At 43.2% G+C, this 22,551-nt stretch overlaps 1 protein-coding gene and 1 long non-coding RNA gene across 12 annotated transcripts in view; one reads left to right on the top strand and one right to left on the bottom strand.

The window, feature by feature from the left end:
- Positions 1-22,551, bottom strand: part of LOC142022089 (uncharacterized) — a 78,113-nt gene that overhangs the window by 43,198 nt on the left and 12,364 nt on the right. For 2 of the 4 annotated variants that reach the window (XR_012647852.1, XR_012647855.1), the window contains exons 3-5: positions 14,299-14,639; positions 12,974-13,055; positions 8,493-9,015 (exon numbers count right to left, since the gene is read on the bottom strand). This is a non-coding gene — a long non-coding RNA (uncharacterized LOC142022089). Of the gene's footprint in view, positions 1-8,492; positions 9,016-12,973; positions 13,056-14,298; positions 14,640-22,551 lie in introns of those variants that run through there. The other 2 variants (XR_012647854.1, XR_012647853.1) reach the window with 1 other exon arrangement.
- The window catches only part of EYA2 (EYA transcriptional coactivator and phosphatase 2), a 172,817-nt gene that overhangs the window by 143,556 nt on the left and 6,710 nt on the right, over positions 1-22,551 (top strand). For all 8 annotated transcript variants that reach the window (XM_075011582.1, XM_075011580.1, XM_075011584.1 and 5 more), the window contains 5 exons: positions 11,112-11,170; positions 14,499-14,659; positions 16,713-16,827; positions 17,450-17,571; positions 19,479-19,579. In XM_075011582.1, the coding sequence (XP_074867683.1) occupies positions 11,112-11,170; positions 14,499-14,659; positions 16,713-16,827; positions 17,450-17,571; positions 19,479-19,579 (558 nt within the window). The remainder of the gene's footprint in view (positions 1-11,111; positions 11,171-14,498; positions 14,660-16,712; positions 16,828-17,449; positions 17,572-19,478; positions 19,580-22,551) is intronic.

Genomic DNA, 22,551 nt, shown 5'->3' with positions numbered 1-22,551 from the left:
TATGGAGTGCAAAGGAAAGGTTTTTTGAGTGTGTAACTCACCCACCACAAAGAATGAGTCAAACAAATTACATAATAATTTTGTTCCGGGTTTTCTAAACCTGGAGGATATTTTCTTGAACAGAATGAGCTAGAATTCTCTTCAAATGCTTTGGGCACAAAACGCCCTGGAAATTGCTTGGAAGAGTCTAGGGGAAAAGACATCAGTTCTGTGCAGCCCGTAGGCACAGATCCCTCCGGGGTCTGTTTCTTCATTTGAAAAGGTAACAATTTAACTCTTCCATAGCCTGCCTAAAATAGGCCCCAGGAGGGTGTCTAACTCCTTTGTTCATGTCTCTGCTGTATTTAATTGCTGTGTGGGTTACAAGGAGTTAAAACTTTCCTAGTACTGTTTTCTATAGAAATGGGGACTTCACTGGCTAAGAATTTCATTTCCCTTTGAAGACAAATGGTTTGTAGCACCTGAACTGACATTTCCTTCCTCTCCCTGCTTTCCAAAGAAGTGTTTAGTGATGGGGGTACATAAAGTGTGAAGTGAAAATCTTCCATAGTGAAAAAAGAGGGAGAACCCATTTAAACCACTAAATAAAAAGTATCAGAGAGGTAGCCAAGTTAGTCTGTATCTTCAAAAACAAGCAGAAGTCCTGTGGCACCTTTATAGACTAACAGATATTTTGGAGCATAAGCATTGGTGGACAAAGACCTGCTTTGTCAGATGCATTACGCATCTGAAGAAGCGGGTCTTTTTCCACCAAAGCTTATGCTCCAAAATAGCTGTTAGTCTGTAAGGTGCCACAGGACTTCTTGTTAAATAAAAAGTGATATTTAGCACATACCCAAAACTCTTCATCTGTGAGTGTCAGAAAGATGGGTAGATGGCGTTAACTCCATTTCAGCCATGTGGAAATGGGAGGCAGGGAGAAGCGGTTTGTCAAATCTCACACTGCACCCTGCTCATTCCTGTATCTCAGCTGTGTAAGATTAAAATGTGCAGATCAGTGCATTTGAAAACATCTCCACCCTTCTTTTATTTATCCTCCAAGTCCTGGATTCAGTTACTGGTTTGCCAAGCATGTAAGAGCAGGGTGAGGAATGTTACTGTCGCCACAGTTACAAGTGTTAGTGAGGATTTCAGATGTTGCAAGCAGAGCAGAATCCCTAGCTCAGGTGTTCGCAGGGAAAAATATTCTTTAATTCCCCTGTAAGTACTAGAGGAAGGTAAATATTTTAAGTAAAGTGACCCAGCATTTGAGATCTTCAGCCTTAGCTTCCGGCTGTCACAAAACTTCTTGAATTTGTTAGCGGTTCATGCAAGATCTGATGCACTCTGTGACCTAGTGGGTATGTCTGTCTCTCTCTGCTTCAGTTTTCACATTGATAAAGGGAGATAATTATGATGGATACCCTTCGAACCTCAGACAGGGATTGTGAGTAAAAATCATTATCTCCATAGCCTGGTGAAGGTGGAGAGGGCTACATAAGTGCTGAGCTTATGTCTGTGTGGAGATAGCCCCATAAGACTGCATAGCCCTGTAAGTGTAGACATGACCTATATCAACAGAAGAGTATAGGAACACCACCTCCCCAAATGAAGTTAATTGTGTTGACAGAACACCACTTCTATTAACACAGTTGTGTCTATGCTGGGAGTTATATTGGTATAGCTACCTCCGGCAGGAGTGGGGTTTATTTTTACTTCCCGACTGGTGTACCTGTGTCACTATAACTTCAGTGTAGACCAGTCCTAGGTAAAACCATTTTCTAGAGCACTGTTCGGTCATCGTTAAGTTTGCCCACATCAGTCACCAGGTTAAATTCACAGAGTGCAATACAGTAAACCCTCGATTTAAGGGACCCCGGTAAAATGGATATTGGAAATAATGGACACTGTGCCTGCCCTCCCGCCCCTCCCCTAAATAAATGCCAGAGACTCACCAGAGCCACCACTGGGACTGGAGGAGATGCCAGAGTGGCTGGGCCACTGGGGCTAGAGGGACCACTGCAGTGGCTGGGGCCATTGGGGTCAGAAGAGCCAAGGAGGAGGGCCTGCGGTGGGTGCAGGAGTTCTCCTGCAGTCACATGTGCTCGGAGCATGTCGGCACCTGGCCGCTGCCGCCTGCAATGGTGCTGAGCAGCAGCCATGGTGTGGGAGGCTGCTGCCCACTGGCAGGCTGGGGCTGGCCATGCTCTACCTTCACGCAGGCAGCTCAGAGCCAGGGGCAGGAGGAGGTGGAAGGAGCCAGGCTGGGATTCAGCTCCTCTCCTAGTAACTGGGAGAGGAAGATGGAGGTGTGAGGGGAAGAATGGGGTAGAAGTGAGGAAGGGAAGGGAAGGGGTGGGAAGGTCAGTGTATCCATACAGTATAACCATTCGGATATGATGGACTTTTGGCATTAACGGACACCCCTTCCCCTCCATTAGTCCATCAAATTGAGGGTTTACTCTATTCTCTTTGTTCTTTTTGTCATTATATATGTTGATGCATAAACTTCAAAACAAAGTCTGGTTTGATCTGAAGAAATGCACAGAGATTCTAGCTGCTTCCTTCTCCAAACAGGTCAAGCCCACTGGAGCCTCACATCTGTGCAGCTAAAAACCTTCAGCTTTGTTCCTGGGCTTGTGGGTTAATTTTATTTTACCTGAGCCAGTTTGTCAAATCCAAAGCAAAGTTGTGAGGGTGTGGAACACAGCTGTACTGGTGACGAGGGGATTTTACTGATATCTGTAGCACTGGTCAGTCTGACTGCTTTATTGCGGAAATGGGACACACCAGAACAACAAAATAAACTGAATAAAACGGGTCCTGCATCGTGGCTTTAATGGAACTATCATGAGAGTGACTAGCAGTACCAGAGCCTTCAGTGGAGATGGTCTGACTACTGGATGTGAATTGTTGAGAATCTAGTTCAGAGAAGAGTTACCCTCCATCTAACCTTAACTACCCAAAGAGGATTTGAGGTCAGAGGCTGGCTTATCAGACAACTTCAAAGATTATTACTAACAACTATCAGTAGTACAGCTGGCTGGAAAGTAGTAGATGTTTTCCATGAAATTTTATTTTCTTCCCATAACTTTTTTGCAGATTTTTTTCAGTTTTCTTAAAAGAAACCAAACTCAGGATTTTGGGGGATGGACAGTGGGGGTTGGGAAAGGGAACATTAGACTTTTCATTGAAAAACTGAAATTTTCAGGAGAAATGAAAACTCTCCACAGAAATGTCTGTCTCATTCTGCTCATTCTGCTCATCCTCGCAAAAAAGCAACACACCAGTTTCCATTACCTCTGTTTGCTAGCCATGCTGCTGTGCTCTTTTATCTTAGAGTTTAAGATAATGGGATTCGGCCTGGAGTATTCACAGAATGATAGCTGAGGATTGTTTGGGCACCATCTGTAGGGCTTGGAAGAGATACCGTGAACAATACTCTATTAAAAAAAAAAAAAACAGACCAGCAGAAAAATAGACATAAAGGGGGACTGAGTTTCTGATCTGTTGAGATTACAGCATACAGCAGCACCATCAAGTGGCGTAACTGTGAGCTGAGCAGGGCTCAGTAAGCCACATCCATATTCTGCTACAATGCTGAAACTGCCCCTGGAGCTGCCCTGCATTCACTCAGAGAGAGAAGAATGGCAAAATAAGAGATTGTATTAAGGAACAAGACTACTGCAGGGAGCAGGTGAATGTGATGTTTGATACTGTTAACTTACAGCTTTCTTCTGAACAACAGAAAAAGGCTAAAGGAACTGAAATGAGCCACTTATCTGAGCCAGCCCTAAGGCACAGGAAGCAAGTGAGGGAGTTCATTAGTGGTAATGCAGTGTCCACAAAGAGCATCTAATTATTTCCAGAAAGACAATGACACAGCAAAGCTTCTGACTGCTCTATTTTCTCTGCAGTCAGCTGCAGGGCTTTCATATGGATGTATTGGAACTACAGACAGTATCAGATCACAGAAAGAGAATTCAGGCTACTGTGCTGTATACACTCCCACATCCTCTTTCCTGGCAAGGTGAGTTCATTAGAAAAGTATCAGAGGGGTAGCCGAGTTAGTTTGTGTCTTCAAAAACAACCCGAAGTCCTGTGGCACCTTATAGACTAACAGATATTTTGGAGCATAAGCTTTCATGGGTAAAGATATCAGAAGCAGGTCTTCGTCCATGAAAACTTATGCTCCAAAATATCTGTTAGTCTATAAGGTACCATAGGACTTCTTGTTGTTTTCATCAGAAAAGTGGTTCCCAGTTGTTGGTGAAGTTAATTGCGAAGTAGGGAGCCCAACTTCGAAGTCCTTACTCCATTCCCGGGAATGGAGTATTGCCTTACTTCGAAGTTTAACTTCAAAGTAAGGTGTGTGTAGACGCTCTATTTCAAAGTAGCTTACTTCAAAGTTGTACTTGGAAGTAAGCAACTTTGAAGTTATTTTTGTAGCATAGACACAGCCTGAATCTTCCACCTTCTATAGCTGAACTGGAGATAAGCAACATCGGCAAACCAGACCTCTGCCCAATTGGTGGATACCAGTTTGTTATTAAGGCGCTACCCCATTTAGCTTCAGGAGCTTGTTGGTTGATCTACACAAGGACTTTTTACTAGTTTACTGCTGGTTTCCCAGGAGGAATAGGAGCTAGTGTTATACATGGGTTAGCATCCATTTTTTGGGCTTCCCTCACATTGAGGTTTTGGTGTGCCTCTGTTTTGTTCAGTTACAGCTGAGAGACTCGACTTCATGACCTCCTGAGGTCCCTTCCAGCTCTGAGATGTGTATCTCCATGTATATATTGTTTGCATACACATTTCCATTATCAGCACATGTTCATTAATCCTGGTGCATTAAAAACAATTAACAAGGCACAACAGAAAGTGAATTTCAGTTGTATTGGAATGCTGGCTCTTTGTGGCAACTAATTCCTGAGAAAGCATAAAATGAATCTCTTAAATGGCTGACAGTTGATATATTTGTGTCCATGCTTGGTAAGATCCCAATTCATTGGTCACTGAGAAAAGACTACTACAGCAGATTTGTTTAAAAATAATTTAAAAGGTAGCAAACACCAGATGGCAATTAAAGGGCTTAAAGCAGCAGAAGAGGATAATATACTCCATGTTACTTAGTCTGTAATTTGTGTTACAGTAGCACCCAGACTTCAAGTGAGCTCCAGGCCAATTTTTGTTATCTACTGTACAAACATTTCGCTGCCACGAAGAGTTTACAGTCTAGTAGATAAGTCAATCACAGAAAGAGTTTTGTCCCCATATAACAGCAGAGGTTTACACTCTACACTGCAGTTTTCAGGGCTGCGGTGGAACTTAGCGAGGGTGCTGACCGTAAATGATAGGGTGTCCGTCTGCTATTAAAGCACTTGTGCATGTATGATGAGAGAAGATCATTTGTGAAGCATTGCACTGAGGCTGCAAATTTTCCACAGTTCAATTAGCCATTGTGTAGATCACCTGAAATTAGATTAGGGTGCAGCTTCCTATCACAGAAAATTCACAGTTTGAATCACATGTCCAGCAAAAAAAGCCTTTTGCTCAGACCAAACCTGTCTGCTCCTAGAGGAGCATGACGGCTTGACTGATACACACTTGCGTAACGTTCGATGTTAAACATTTTGACAAAGCTGGAGTGAGCTGCGGTCTTGTCGTAGTAGTAAAGGATGTGCTGCCAAATTGTCTAAGGAAATATTAAGCAGTCTAACTTTTGTAAACAAAAAAAAAAAAGCTCACATGAAAAATGAACAAAGCCAGCAGAGATATTACTGAAAAATAATGCATCAGTTTTTTTTATTATCTGCAAACAGTGCAAGAGTTAAAGTGATCTGGAGCCACAGAACTTCCGCTGTTCCACTGTAGTGGGGCTGAATTATTATCACTTTACCTATGAGACTTGGGTTTTGCTGGCTGAGCTAAGCATGTGATAGTGGAACAAAAGCAAAACAAAATACCAGAACCCCATCACCCTTGGGTAGAGAAACTACTCAAAGGCTCTGCCAGTAGCTCTGTCTAGATCCTGATTTAATAGCTGCACCAAGGACACAGTATACAATTTTCTACAGATAGCCGGGGAAATTTCCATTTTTCTCATAGTGCCTTTGCCTGTACCATGGACAAGCAGAATACATGCGAACATTGGCCAAATCCCCATCCCGTTTGTCTCGTGCAAGGGAAGCCTATTAACCAGAACCATGGTGTTATAACTACTTCTTTTGATATGCCTTTGTGAGTTTGCCACATGGTATTAGGCAGGTCTGTGCCTTGGATTCTGACTATAACATTTTTGTGTCTTAATGTGTGTATCCTAGTGCCATTGGTTTGACAAGGAGTTGCTGATCTGTACACATTCAGGGAAGAGCACCGGCAGTAGCATGCAGTCAGCCTGCTTCAAGCCATCTTCACTTAGTTGGCAACCAGGCCCGGCTCTAGGGCAAGGCAAGTGAGGCGGTTGCCTAGGGCCCTGTGCTCCCACCAGCCAGGCCCCACTGACAGTGTTGGGCTCTGCAAACTCTTCAGTTGGGCCTATTGGCAACTTACTCATACAAGCCAATTTGGCTGTGAGATGAATAGCCAGCTAAAGCATCATCAGACTTAGTTGACCTAGAGTCCTCCTCAGTCACTGTGTGCTGACTGCTTCCTTCTTGCACATAGTTGTACAACACATTGGAGATTATCTTGAGTAACTGTAGAAGTGGGATTTGTTTCTATGTACAGTGCAGCAAGACTTCGTGGTGTTTGTGAATGAAAACAGCAGACCCAGGACCTCAAGAGGGCCCTCCAACTTGCAGTGTTTCCATTATACGTGGTGACAAATGTCCCCCCAGTTTGGACCTGTTGTCATTGCAACTCATATGCAGTCACACAAGACCCAGATATTCCGAAGCGTGTGTGCACAAATATATGTGTTCTTTTGCATGTTTAACTTGCACATTCAAGTAGTGTTGCTCAAATGACTGGTTAGATGTTTTTTTTTTCAGTGTTGTAGTTGTGCTGGTCCCAGGATGTTAGAGTAACCACGTGGGTGTGATATCTTTTATTGGACCAACATCTCTTGGAGAAGAAGTCAAACTTTCAAGCTACACTAAAGCCGGGTCTACACGAGGGGGGGAAAATGATTTAAGATACACAACTCCAGCTAGGAGAATTACATAGCTGGAAATGAGGTACCTCAAATCAATTTTTGCCACCGTCCCCACAGCGGGAGGTCAACAGGAGAGTTTCTCCTGTTGATTTCCCTTACTCCTCGCAGTTGTGAGGGGGTAGCCTGGTTGACAGCAGTGCCTAGATCGTTCTATTTAGCACAGCCCCAGAAGATTGGCAGCCAGCATGTCGATCTTCCCCAAGTATAGATATGCCTTAGGCTGTTTCTCATGTCAGGCGTGTAGCTCAGAAGCTTGTCTCTTTCCTCGACAGATGTTGATCCAATAAAAAGAAAAATATTTCACTCACCTTGGCTTTCTAATTGGATGTGTAACAGTTAATTTGCATACAGTTACTGTAATGCACACGAATTAGGTGCATGTGTTTATATGCTTGCAGTGTAAAAATGCAGGTGACACAGCATAGTGTGTGTGTGTGTGTGTGTGTGTGTATCTAGAGAGAGAGAGGCGCCTCATATAGTATTTTGCCTCTTCACACTGCACACTCATGAATGAATCCTCACACCCCCATGTGACAGGCAAGTGCTATCCATTCTCCATTGTGTTAGATGGAAGAGCAGAGAGAATAAATGTCTTGTTCAGGGCAGCATAGTGAGGCAAGCATACAATTAGAACTGAGATGTCCTGGGCTTCAAGTCCCATGGTTATTTCACTAAATCCTGCTGACTCCCTGTACACACACATTCCTCTACTACACCTTTGCTGGTGAGCAATCTAAAGAAAATGCAAAACACAAAAACCTGCAAGAGGTTAGTACAGTGTTTAGAAACCTGCCTTTTGGAGCCATCTTTGGGGGCTAAGCATTCTGAGTACTGTCAAGTGGCCCTGTTGCTACAATGAGGGACAGCTGTTTGTTTAACCAGGATGTGTTAAGTTTCACCTCTTCGCAGTCGACAAATACTGGAGAGGTCAGTGGCTGGTTTAACTGGGAGAACCACATATTGACAGTACAGACAGAGAAAACACTAAGCCAATGTCTACCCTTGCACCCCACTTTCAAAAGGGGGATGCTAATGAGACACTTTGGGGTATGTTAATGAGGCACTGCAATGAATATGCCATGCCACATTGGCATAATGGTGGCTGCGGCACTTCAAAAGTGCTATTTTTGATTGCGCGTGGCTTGTGTACATGGGGTCCGGACCCCACACATTCCAAAATCCCCTTATTCCTATTTGGTTGTAGGAATAAGGGTATTTCAAAATGTGAGGGGTCCTTTTGAAAAGGATCCCGTGTAGATGAGCCACACGTGATCAAAAGTGACACTTTGGAAGTGCCGCGTATGCCATTATGCTAATGAGGTGCTGCATATTCACTGCAGCGCCTCATTAGCATACCCTGAAGTGAGTCATTAGCATCCCCCTTTCAAAAGGGAGATGCTAGTGTAGACACAGCCTAAGGGGCACATGTTTTTATCAATTGTAAGAGCACGTGCACCCTCAAGATGTTCAGAGTTCTCATCTATTTTGGTTAAGAAAATAAGTCTGGAACCTCTTAAGCCTTTTGTAAAATTTGGATCTACCATGAGCACAGGCTGTTTCCCATTATTTTAGCTTGTCTGCATCAAGCACCACCAGGATGTAGAAGAAGATAAAAGAATGGTCCAAACATTTCAGAACTTTAGGAAAGGTCTAGTTTTCAAAGGTGGTTGGGACTTCATATTTCCTGAATCAGATATAGCCTGTACATGGCAAACTAATGATACAGCTCTATGAAAGCCCAAAGTATCATTTTAAAAAAAGCCAACAGATGTGAAAACTAGGATTTGCAAATGCCCTCATAGCTGGTTTTCAGTCAAGCAGTCTGGTCCTTCTGTTCAGTTTGCAGATATTCCTGTCCTCTTTCCCCTCTCAAGTAAATTCTGTGGGAATGAAAAATTAGTCTGGTAACCAAGTAGTAAAGCATGAGCTACATTCTTGCCTTGTTCAGCTTCTCTGTGTTTTACCCAGTAACATGATAGGGTTGGCTGGTGGACTATGAGGTAGCGTCTCACCAAGTGTCATGGTATTTTATTAAGTCAGAAATGCGATAGCTACTGTTGTCACACTTCAGTGTACAGAACAATTCATTCGTAAATGAGAAAAGCAGATCCCCCACAAATACCTTTCCCCTTACATAATGCACAGCACAATGCAATTGAAGCTGAGTGGGCTGTGACAATATTATTCCAGTGTGGCTTTCATAGCTCACAACCACTGTTGGGAATGTTTTTTTAATTTGAGAGTGGTGGGGTGTGCCAGCAAAGTTCTATTAATTTAGTTTCTCAGCTCTCATCTGTGGAGTTGTCGCTCACTTAAAATATTGTCCTCCGTTGTAAAGCAAGGAAGGAACAGAGGAGATGGGCACCAGATTGAATTAGATGCTTTAGAACTTCTACTCAGCAAAATTCAGGAATTTTATGATATGGGATCCAGCATTATACCATAAGAGGGAAGCAATATTAATACATCTCGGGCATGACGATTGTTTAAATTTTAGGGCTGTGTTTTCAAAGTAAAGCGTGTGCACAAAATTATACATACTTTACATCACATTACAACTCTCAAATGCATTTGCAGCTTAGGAAACTCTGCCTTCCTAGATAGGGATGGCAGATAAAATTTTTAAAAGCATATGAGTGATTCAGTCACTTTTGAAAATGGGACTTCGGAGCCTAAGTTCAGCTTTCAAAATGTCCTCGCTCAAGTGATTTTGAAAATTTTACACAGTCTGCAGAAATGTAGTTTGTGAACAGAACTGTCTCCCATGCATTTCTGAAGGCTTGTCTGTGATGTTTTCCCTTTGGAAATTTCTAACCACAAAATTTTTGTGCGTGGTGGAGGGGGTGAATTTAAATAGCTTAGAGAAAATCCTTGGCTGTGTAGAGACTCCTGCAAATTTTGAGTATAGATAACAGAGTGACTAGTGAAGCAGACTAAATGCTATCGGTGCTGTTTAAGAACTCCTTCCACTTTGGTAATTAAGCGGAATATCAGCAAAAAAAAAAAAAAAAAACCAAAAAAACCAACAATATCTGCTGTCTTCCTAGGGCCTTTGCAATGCACTTTGTCCCTTCCCTGCAAAGGTCAAAGAAGAGAGTGAGAGAGAGAGGCTTCTTGACTTTCTCCCCCACCTCCTTTTTAATCCCAATCAAGTCGGAGAAAGAACCCATAGAAATAACATTTCTTGAGATTTTGAGGTAAAGCCTTTACCACTTGAACAATGAGCAATTTAGATGATAAGATCTAGAGTGCATATTTCATGCAAGCTTAACTCCAAGTGCATAATCTATTCAATTTAAATGTCCTGTGTTGATTTCCTTATTACTTATGTGTGCTTTATTTCTTTACTCTGTCTGTGGATGAGGATATGGAGGGTCCCTTCTCCTTTTGGTGCCTGGGCAGGAGAGAGTAAAGCCCCAACAAGCACTGGGGAAACCCCGTAGGAGCAAGACAGGCCTCAGACAGGAAATTTCTGTGGCAAGACCTGGAAAAAGTGGTTTTCTTCTTTCCCTTAAATTAAGCCTGAATATTCTTATTGGCACAGCAATGCTCTTTATGGGGAAGGCTGCTGATTATGGTACCACACAGTGCATGTAAACTACTACCGTTCTACAGGTTTAGAGGCAAACAAGTTTCTTTGCATGAGGTACATACATTTCTGTGTGAACAGGAAGTACTTTTACTGTGCAGTTCAGGAGCTATTGTGATCTCGGACAGTTCTTTCTTATTCATGGTAAATCTATTCATGTTGTGGCCAAGAAGCATCTGAAATTGGCTTGTAATCTAATTAACTGGCTGGAATTTGCTGAGAGTACTAGCAGTACATGAGGGACCTGATTTTACCTTAATGTCTGCTTTTAATGTATTTTTCATTTCATGAAAATTCTTCCTTCAGATTTGTTATTCTAAGGCAATATCATTTCCTGATTGCTTTTAGGTTGTTTGTTTTTGCTATGTGTTTGTTTATGCTTTGCAGGATTGTGACCAGATACACATAGACGACGTATCCTCAGATGACAATGGACAAGATCTAAGGTTGGTAATCTCTAAAATGGAACCTTCAGCTCAAACAGTCCACAATTCCGTGGAAATGGCTTGAGGATGAGCCAGGGTATAATATAAACACGTTCTTGATCTTGCCGTTTTCCCTTCCACATGCCCTCTTTCTCCCTCTTATATGTCCAGGCCTTCCTCTCAGGCCTGGTCCACGCTAGGCTTTCAGCTGTACTGGAAAACAACTTTGAAAATGGATGAACTCAACTCAGCTATGCCCATTTTAAATATGGTTTGGCCAGCCAATGTAGATTGGACCAAACTATTTCAAAACCAGACATGAGCCTTACAGTTGTGCAGTGTTTTCTGGACTGTATAGAACCAATAGGAGAGTTCCTAACAGGAGAGTTCCTGTTTTGGCAGCTGAATGTGCTGTACGTATGCCTATATTCACGGAGAGATTATGATTAGCAAGAGGTAATGATATTAACATGAGTTACAATGTAATTATCATATTTTCCACTGGAATTGACTCTTGGTTACTGTGGTGTTGTTTATTATAAGATCTCTGGGTTACTATGGTAACTGTATTATTACAACCTCACCTTACTCTACTTACTATATAATTTGAGAATTAATTGCCTCAATGCATTGTACTCTGATTGTACCAGCCCTTTATTTTCCAAATGACATATTTCTTTATGTGGGATGTGTTGTTAAACCTGACAGTGAAGGACTCCATGGTCACAGCATTGATTATACCCAACATGAGCTTCATGGCCAAGACCTGTGAAGTACTTTGAAAAGTTAGTCCTGCATTTTGGACACTTTCATGTGGCAGTGAATCACTCCCCAGAAGTGGTACTTTTGATCACTACCTGAAACTCAGTAAGGTGTCACACACAGTCCTCAGTGAAATGATCCTGTAGTTTAGGCTTACGTGTCACCAGCAGAGCTGACAGCTACCACAAGCCCTGGACTAGAGCAGGAAGACAACTCTGCACTCCTGAAAGAGGTGGGGCCTTGAGCAGAAGGGGCAGGGCCCATGCATCCAGCCCCCAGGGCCACCCACACTGTGGTGTGTACCCCCTTTCCCCAGTCCTCCAAGTCGCACAGAGCACCTGGTATAGTGCTCCAGGAACAGCTGGGAATCCCAGGCCACTTAAAATCACCAGGCCCCCTTTGAATCACTGGGTCCAAAGGCAATTGCCCCCTTTGTACTCCTCTTCCCTCACCCGCCACCCCCACTGGTAAGGCTATCTGTCTTCTATCACCAAGCACAGAATGGTACAGCCAGGACTCAGTGTCGCAATACAATATCCTCTTTGATTTTTAGTGTCCAGCAATCTTACATTGCGAATGGCAAGTGGGCCACTAAAAATTTACTTTGTTGTAAAAATATTACTCCAGCTTTGCATCCATCAATATTGTACCTGTGTAAATTGGGTAATCACACACATGATAAATTTGCATGTGTATTTGCCATGTGTGCATGTACATTGACAGTAACTTTGGCAACAAGTTGGTGGTGCAGTTGTTCACCTACATTGCATAGCAATCAGACCCCAGGCTTACACTAAGCTATTTTCTAATGGATTGTATATATGATAAACAGATGTAGCTACATAGTACATGGAAACTTCATAGGAAAGGCTGTTTTCCCCACACTGGAAAAGCTTCACTCAGAGCAGGTTTCGTGACATTTGGGATTGTAGTTTGTGCTTCACAAGCATTGGAAGAATGGGAGGTTTTCAGACCGTTTTATGAGCTTGTAAGCAGACTCTACTGCACAGCAAATCCACGTGTGAGTGCAGATACATATTCAAATGATAAACTAGATTTTACCTTAAGTACGGTAGTGCAAATAATCCTTGCTTGTTTTGAGAGTAGATGGGAAGGCAATCTGCTTACAGCATCTCTTTTCATCCTGCAACAAACCACAGCCCAAAATATCTCTGCTACCTTTCAAATACTTCTCATATGCTTAGGGAAATTAAGCCAAAATAATTTTGGGAAGTAAATTAAGCTAAATATGACATCAAATGTCTATTTCTGAATGACAGCATCTACACGGGAGCTTACTGTGCTTTAAATTCTCTTTAGTTGATTTGACTTAGCCTTTTGCATAAAAAAGCCCTTTGTAGGTCTTTTCTATATGTCATACCAGTTTTAGTCTCTTCTTATGGGCTTTACTTGGGCAGCATTAAAGAGATTTTGGTGGACAGTGTTCGTGACCTGGCATTATAAGCAGTCACTGCCTTTTCACTCCACTGTTAATTAATTTCTTGTTGTAACAGGTTCAAAGTCTGATACTAACATACAGTGCTAAACTATCAGAAAGGTCTGTGTCAGAATTACCATCTTTAAGACCTGAGTGTTTCTGCAGATGGACAATGGCATTTGCATGCATAGGGATTTCATGCCCTCGTGTGATTTTTATCTAGAGGGCAGTCCTTTTCCTTGTGCTCATGGTAGTTCTAAGAAACTAACCAAGATTGGGTTCTATTAACGAACATGTACAATGTCTTCACTCTTTATTCCCAGTAAATTCCTCATTGTTTTCAGAGATTTGTATCTTCACATGTCTAGCTTCTATGGGAGACGTGCTGGGCTCCACACCTCTTACAGGCTTTTTAGGTCCTCTTGCCTGAAAATAGGTTTTCCGTGTCAAAAAGAGTGGGCCAAAATTTTCACCCCATTAATCCCTCTGTAGGATCAGTAGTTGTATCCAGTTACATCTGGAAAACTATACCTTTTCTTGTACAGATCTGGCATCAGACCAGATGTTTAAAACCATCAGATGTACAATTGTATGTAAAATGCACATGCAGCTGCACACCTGCATTTGTATAAACATTTGGCCCTCTGTGTCCGTCTGCCCCATTTGCTTGTATCAATGAGTGTAGGAGGGCTGTGGGAGAGTTGTGCATGTAAACAGGTGCACCCCCCAAATTCAGCAGGTGTGACAATGGGAATTGACTGAAAATTTAGCCCAGCATGTCTCCTCCCTGCAAAAAAAATACAACGAACATACCACAAATTGATAGGCAGAAACACCAGTAAGGCAAATAGACTCAGGAGGGGAGCCATGTTAGTCTGTAGCACCTTAAAGCCGTACAGTTTTATTTATTAGGTAATTATCTTAAATAAAATAGTCTTTAAGGTGTTACCAGTAAGGCCTAAAGAGATGTGTTCCTTCTCTTCCTGGGTTTTACTTGCTGCCTTCATTAGTCTCCAGCTGGCATCTGGTGTCCCTCTTACCCTCCACCTTTTCCCTTGTTTCCACGCTTTGTTGGAACTGTATATTATATAGTTGCACTAATATTCTTTCCCGCTTCTCCCTCCTGCTCTGGTTCCCTCTCCCTGGCAGCACATATAACTTCTCTGCAGACGGCTTTCACAGTTCAACCGCTGGTGCAAATCTGTGTCTGGGCTCTGGAGTTCACGGGGGAGTTGACTGGATGAGGAAATTAGCATTCCGCTACCGGCGGGTGAAAGAGATGTACAATACCTACAAAAACAATGTAGGAGGTGAGTGTCAGCAGAGGAAACACAACATAGTAGATATAGTGAGCCACATGCTTATGGCACCTTGATCTTTGAAGAACTGAACTTCTACGTAAGTGTTTCAGCAGACTTCAGGAGTCTTAGCCTTAAATAATAATGGTCATGACTGAGTAGTCTCGGTACTCCAAAAACAAGAAGCAAACTAATTGGCTATAGGAGCAAGTGCAGTCAAATGGTTAGAGCAAAGGAATGGCGTCAAGTCTGCCCCTGTACCCCGTTCCCATCTCTCTGAAACACTGTAACAGGATGGGCAAATTGTAGCCTGTCTACACCAGAGTTTTCCCATGTGCAGAGTGGAGCTAATACCTCCCTTACATGGTGTGTTGGGAGGCTTGGTTAGCCTTAACCAAGAGCTCTGAGGTCCTGTGAAAGGCATTCGACATAGTGGACCAAGCTACAAAATCAGGATCTAGATTTCATGCAACTTTCCCAAGGTCAGAAGTTGATCAGACAAACGGTTCTGCTTCAGGCCTGTCTAAGTAGCAGGAAATGGATATTACTGCTCACAAGAGGGCTCTGCAAAGTTCTGTGTTCCATATGTCTGTTCCCCTGTACTTTAGAGGATCCATCAGGCCCTGCTTCAAGAGCCTTACATGCAGCATGCAGTGTCTGCTAAATTCTTGTCAGAAATTATTGTAAGCCTTTCAGGAGAGGCTGATTTCTGCCCTGTATTGTACAGGGCCTAGCACACTCAGCACTCACATAATAATGGCCTAGGCATGGATTCCCTAGACATGTGACAAACCAGGTTACTGAAAAAACAACAAAAATTAAAATGTGGATTTCACTCTTGCTGATGCTTGTACACCTAATTAAGTGTACCGATCTCCAACGTCCTTGAGATCCCCAACAAGTACAATTAAAACCAAATATCCTTGTCAGAAGAAGGCTCTGTGACCCAATTTGTTAATACCACAGCTGGTGCAGTAAATGTTACTTTCCTCACCTCCCCAAAGAGACAATAAATAAAACACACAGGCACCCTGCAAACAACCTAAAATCCCATATCCTGACTCGCTCTGGTGTATAGGGAGGGAAAAAGTAGTCCAGAGTCACTGTTCCCATCCCACATGCCATGACAATGGGATGTTCTACCCTCCTTGATCTCACAGCATCTGATTTAGCTCTGCTAATTTCTCTGTTAGGCTGGACTAGAATTTTGTCAGCACATGTGTCCCAGAGGTAGAACCACAAAAACATATAACCAAAAGTAATAATACTCCTGAAGATATATTAAACATTTGCCTAGTGCACATTTAGTGAGAATAATGACTTTCCCATAACAGTCTGGGAATAAGGACCTCTGAAGCAGATTTTCAGGAGGATTAACGACCAGCAGGACCCAACAGCTGTCAGCTTCTGCTCAGACCTCTACCCACTCTGCACTGGTCATTAAGCCTCAGGAAATGCCTGGTGCCTCAACCATTCCTGCTTAGTTTGTATGTAAGCTCCATGGGAAATTTTAGAAGAGTGTTCTAACTAAGCTCTGCAGATTGCTAACCCCGGAGCTACAGTTGAGCAACTACCGTGGTGCTGTGTGTGATTGCTGCCTACCGCACCAGTGAATGCATTTCAGAGACAGTTTCTCCATACAACAGACCTTTGCACAGTAGCAGTCTAGAGGTTCAGGGGGTTGATGGAGACAGGGACAGATCAAAGCAGAAGGGACGGGGGTCAAGATGGGAGGGTGAATGAGGGAAGTGGAACAATAGTAGTGAGACACTGGGGGCATTTGGGACATCATGCACTGTGAAGCAATGTCCAGAGAGAAGGCTAGTAGAAGAGTGCAGAGTGAGAAGGGGACCTGGGGCAGAGCCTTGGAATACTCCATGGAAGTATGATTAGACGGGATCTCCCCCAGGAATGAAAGAGGAGCAGCTAGAAAAGTAGGATTTAAACGTGGCCGGGAGAGAGTCTTTGGAGTAGAGTGTGATAAGCTGTGCAACTATCGGTGATGTTGCTTAATTTCCCTTTTTGGGCTGCTGTAAATGATGTTGCTTATTTTCCCTCCTTGCAGGTTTAATAGGAGCTCCTAAGAGGGAAACCTGGCTCCAGTTAAGAGCAGAACTGGAAGCTCTGACTGATCTCTGGCTCACTCATGCTCTCAAGGCTCTGAACTTGATACATTCCCGGTAAGAACAGCTGAAGGAATCACCTACAGATGAGCTCCAAGAGCTCTTTTGCTTCCTTTCTTTTCCACCAAACAATCCAGGACACATTTATAGGACTTCACTGGCCAAACCTTTGGGAGGCCCATCTGCACATTTTTCATATTGGTATTATCCAGGAGAGGGGTGAGCTCAAAGGACCAAACAAAATAAATTCAGCTGGCTTTCCTGCCCTGCTGCCGGTTACCCCATTTGTATCATTCCCAGGAAGGTACTAAACAGATCTGCGGAAGACCAGTAAGTGGAAATAGATACATTACTAGCCCTGACTTAGTTTGGCCAAGGGACCTATTCTAAATGACACTGGAGATTTACAGCCATTTAAAGCACTTCAGTCACTGCTTGTGATATGCACTGCAAGTCTCTACCTTTGTCACAAGCTTGTTTTACATTAGTTCATTTCTCATACATTAATAAAGAGATTGCACAAAAAGTCCTCAGTCACCTCCCATCACATAATTACCAACTTCTCCAGAGCTTTCTTGAGTTGCATCCTGCCCTGTGCTCCCAGCTCAGAGGCTAAGAGGAGAAAAGGACACAGATGGTCTCATCCACAGCAATTCCAACTAACCACTTTGTTTTCTAGGCCAAACTGTGTAAATGTCTTGGTCACCACGACTCAGCTCATACCAGCTCTCGCCAAAGTGCTGCTCTATGGACTGGGCACAGTCTTCCCCATTGAAAACATCTATAGTGCAACGAAGACAGGTAAGAGCAATGCAGCTAAGGCTTCCTCCAAAGTGCAAGCAGCTGTTTCTAACCAGGTTGTGGCCCTCAGATCTGACCCATTTACGGTGAGCACTGGTGAATTCTGTTTCTGCAGCCACTTCATTTACAACACAATCACATTACACCCCTGTGGGTGCCCCCACATCTAACATACTGACTGCCCATGTTTGTATGCATGCATCTTGGGAAGAATGAAGGTAGCTCTTCCATCATGTCTCAGCGGGCAGGTGATACAAAGCCTCGGAGACATGCACACCCAGCAGCATTAGCAGCCTAGCCTGTGGGCCAGATGTTCTACGATGTCCTATCTCAGAAGCAACTGAGAGGCAGGAGTTCTCATCCAACCCATTTCATAACCATGGCCAAAGGTCCTGGTTACACTGGGGAGCTAGGCTGGACAGGCAGCTGAATCAGTTACAAAAAAGGAACCATGAATCAAAATGGAAACCCCCTAGTTATTTGTTGTGATTGGTAACAGGTATTTATGATCCTCTTTGCTAACACAGACCATGTTTACACCTGTACCTGGTTATATTCCTTGAATGTAGACAGGGCCTATTGAAGGAAGGGTGATGGTCTTTTTGCTCAGGTGTTGGACTGAGAATGAGGAGATATGGGCCCACTTTCTGACTGACATAAAACTTCTGTATGATCCCAGGCATGTCACTTAGGCTCTCTTTAGTTCAGCTCCCATCACTAAATTGAGGCAAATATGCTTCACAGCAGATCTGGGCTGATAATGCTCATTCTTTGCAAGGCTCATGAGCCCCAAAAGAAATGCCTGTAAATAAAATAAAAGAGAAGCTCTGAAAGCGTAGAATAGAATATTTTGTGTTGTGTAACAGCTGCCTGGGAGTGCCTTTAAATCAAAGCAAAGGGACTCAGTCCTAAGAAACATAGCCATAAATTTCATGGACCCCATCTGCAACACATGAGCATACATGCTGTATCTACAAAACTCCTGTCTCTGCATTCACCAGGCCCTTTGGGTGCTCTAACCAGAAGGTTTTTGGGGGAAGGGCTCTCAACATAATATGTACTAAACAGTGAATGAGAAGGGGGAAAGCCTTCAGTTGCTCGGGGTCTAAGCTTAGTCTGCTGATGCCTAGTTCTGGCTCCATTCTAAACTCTCCAGTTTGCTTATGAGAAGGATGTAGTATTTTCTGTTCCAGGATAGGGCTTGAGCTTTGTGCTATGCTCTACATGGGTGGATACTGAGTTGTAATCAAAAGCACACAAATCTGTGATGGATTGTTTGCAGGGAGACTTTAAAAGTAGCCATCCTGCAACAAAATAAACTTCAAAAACAGATTCCAAAGAAAAACTGAAGAGCTACAATTCATTTTCAAGTTTGACACCATCTCAGAGAATTGCATGTCTCCAGCAGCAGTGCCTTTAAAAACTATGTCAAATATCACAAGACTTGTGGTAAACATGTAATTGGCAACTACTATAGGTAAAGAAGATGTCAGGAATGTTGACTAAGTTTTAATTTAAGAATAAAATTACAAATGCAAATAACCAAATTAAATCAGGCCGTGGCACAGCCCTGCTGCCCAGTTCTCTTTGTCTTTGTCTACACTATTCAGCTTTTCGGGACATGACTGTTTCAACAGAGCTGTCCCGCTGAAAGTTGGCAGTGTAGTCGCTGTTTATCAGCTCTTTTGCTGACAAAGTATTCTCCCCGTCTTAACAAGCAGCTCCTGGGTTGTCTGCAGTAGAGCATTTCTGCTGACAATGTGCTGTTCACAGGGGCACTTGTAGCAGCAAAACTTTTGTCTTTCAGGGGGTGGGGAGGTTTAGCACTCTGAATGAAAAATGTTTTTTGGTCCAGTTGTCAGTGTGGACGTATCTTAAAGGTAACAAACACTTGTTTTGTTGCTCAGGGAAAGAGAGCTGTTTTGAACGAATAATGCAGAGGTTTGGAAGGAAAGCTGTGTATGTTGTAATAGGAGACGGTGTTGAAGAGGAACAGGGGGCAAAAAAGGTACAGTTGTATAAGTCTGGGTTCTTCCAGTTCTCAGTTCAATGACTCTGTATGTAACTATGCATTAAAAAAAAAATTTCCCCCTATGCTGTTTATAGTGAGGCTCTTTCCCCTGTTTGCAAATCCTCACCGCATCCTGAGCAATTTCCTACTGCAAATTCCACTTCAATAGCCCTGGCAACTATTGCAGCCTTTCAGGTGGTCTCTTAGAAGCACTGCTAGTTTCTATTACATGTTCCAGGAACTGTTCCTGATTATTAAAAAGGGCATTAGACACATGACAAGAAACAAACACCACTTATATGAAGTCAGCTGAAGCAAGCGTGGTGAATTCTGGAGTTTCTGATCTGTATGCCACATTCTTATAACTTCCAAACTCCAGCAGAATTTCTCAAGAGTGATTTATTACAGCTTGTTGAGTGCAGTTATGGAGATTCATGTTGTTACAGTAAATACCAATGAGACTAATACTGAGTAGCTGTTATTATTTTGTGCATTATTTTATGGAGCCTTTTGGTTTGAGGGAGGAAGGTTGTTTGTTTGTTAAAATTAAACAAAAAAATGAGAGGCCCATCAAATGCAAACAAAACAAAAATGGAAGGACTTGAAAGTAACAGCATCAGGGACATTAGGCTCAGAATTCTGAGAATATTACATACTCATTGGACAGACATAGCCATTAGTCACAGGCATCCTAAAGAGAGGCCTGCCGCGCAAGTGTTTGTTTTATCACATGCCACTGATTGGTAATGTCCAAGCAAGCCACAACTCAACTTTTAGTTACTAGCCAAGGCTTCTAGTTAGGGATAAACAGAACATTTCAAATACAGTAATATGCAACCTAGACTTTTGCTCAGATTTCTAACTAAATACACAACTGATTTGTTTTTTAAGTTTGAAAACATGTTGATTCTCCACCTTTAAAATATTTGCAAGTGTTTCCTGCTTTCCACTGGCACCAGATGCCAAGCTGCTGAAATATGGCATTCCACATGGGCTCTTGTGAGCTTTTCAGCCTATTAGGAAGTTCTCTTCTCATCATGGCAGTGATGACAGTCAATAAAGGTGGTGCTGATGTGATGCAGTGGCAGCTCTGAGCACTGACTACTGGTACAGTATGCCTCTGGGGATGGAGCGTGCCCTCAGAAAGACAAGCATCTCCCCTTTCTGAATAGCTATGGTGGACACGATGCAATTGAGTTGGAGCTGTATTGAAGCTGTCATATGCTACTGATGCAAGACAGAGGACACCAATAAAGGAGCTGCAGCCATACCAGTGCTGCTCCGAGGCAATTCAGAGTAGGAAGACAACTGAGCTAGAGGTGTGTTTACATACTCAGTGGCCTCTGTAGCTGCCTGTAGGAGCTGTGCCTACCAGCTGCTATGGATATTATCAAAGTAGTGAGAAGCAAAGATCATCTTGGCGACTGCAGCTCAACTTCCCCCGGGCTGGCTCCTAGGTTGAATGAGGAGGCAGGAAACAACAGCCAGGCAAGGCTGACAACACTGGGAGTATAAGCCCAGGTAGGGGATGCCAGCTTGTGTACGATAGTCAACACTTGCTGTCCCCAGGGTCTCAACCAGTCCTGCCTTCAAGCAGCCAGAAAACCTTTTCCTCCATGGCACATCATTATCACCAAAAAACCCAAATGAACAAAAACCGAATAAAAAAAAAGGGAAAGGAAAACCTTCACAACTCTGGAAATTAGCGGGATTCACAGGATCGTAGCTGGTTCTTTAAGGGTTAAGAATCCCTCCAAGAAGAACCCAGAATGCATGGACTGAAAGTGAAGAGATAATAGCCTGCTGCTTTAGACAGTTCTGCACTGTATTTCAAAGGTAGTGGGTCAGTGCACATGACTGCATCAAAGGCTGCCAGGCTCCCTAGCAGTATGAAGCAGTAGGAAGGTTCAGCAGCCTACTACAGGCAGGGTTTCAAGAGGCCTCTTGCTAGTGTCTCCTGGCCTAATCAACTCTCCCATTAGGAGAATACGTTCTTTGCTGGAGCTGTCACTGCCTTTGATTGATGACAATCATTAGTCAGAGCTGCTAGCCATACACCTGACTTTATACAAAAAATGGGGTGGGGCAGAGAGCTTTACACTACTTTGCTGGGAGCACTGATAAAATCTTAGTTTAATGGGTTATTTTTCTTCACCTGTCCAACAAATGATAAATCTGCAAGAGCTGAACAGCAGGCGTGGCTGAGTGTCCAAGTTTTCCTCTCTTTAAAGAAGGACAGATAGATAATTTAAGTGGAAGGGATTTTATAGCAACCAGGGGTCTGAGGAACTGGGAAAGGAAGTAACTTTTCCCCTCTAAAGTGAAATTGCAGAGCATCACATGGTAGACATTTCAGATACCCCCATCTTTGCTTGCTGTGTGAAATGAGCAAACAAAGTGATAAATAGCTTCAAAGGAAGAGGAATTTGTTTAGTGACACTAGGCACCATAGCAGAGGGGAGCTAGAACTATACTTAAGTAGAGAGGAGTGTAAATAAATATAATGTAAAATGAACACCTGGTGTCACTACAGCGTCCTAGGCAGAAAGTAGACCTGGAAAAGGATCCTTTTCCTTCAAGTATTTTGTCTGCTGGTAAATGAGAACATGTGCTGTTAAGAAACCAGATTAAGGCTTCAGCTAGACCCATGGTGTCCAATATGCTTTCTGTTCGCCACGTGTGGCAAACTGGAAACTGTGGTGTGGCGAAGCTGGGCCTGGACTAGGTGACCTCATAAGGTCCCTTCCAGCCCTAGAATTCTATGAAGCAGCTTGTTAGAGCTGCACACATAGAGCATCCTGTGCTGGCTCCACACATGTCGCACTACTTGGTGAGACAAGTACACGGAGGCAGAGGCAGAGGCAGCTCCTCCTGTGGCTCTGGCAGCTCGCGGGGGCAGCTCACACGGGGGGCTCTGCTCCAGCTGCGGGGATGGGTCACACAGGACGGCTTCAGCCGAAGGGTGGCTC

The sequence above is a fragment of the Carettochelys insculpta genome, chromosome 17 (assembly GCF_033958435.1).
Source record: "Carettochelys insculpta isolate YL-2023 chromosome 17, ASM3395843v1, whole genome shotgun sequence".
Taxonomy (NCBI): domain Eukaryota; kingdom Metazoa; phylum Chordata; order Testudines; family Carettochelyidae; genus Carettochelys; species Carettochelys insculpta.
This window is presented reverse-complemented; position numbering and strand designations above follow the sequence as displayed.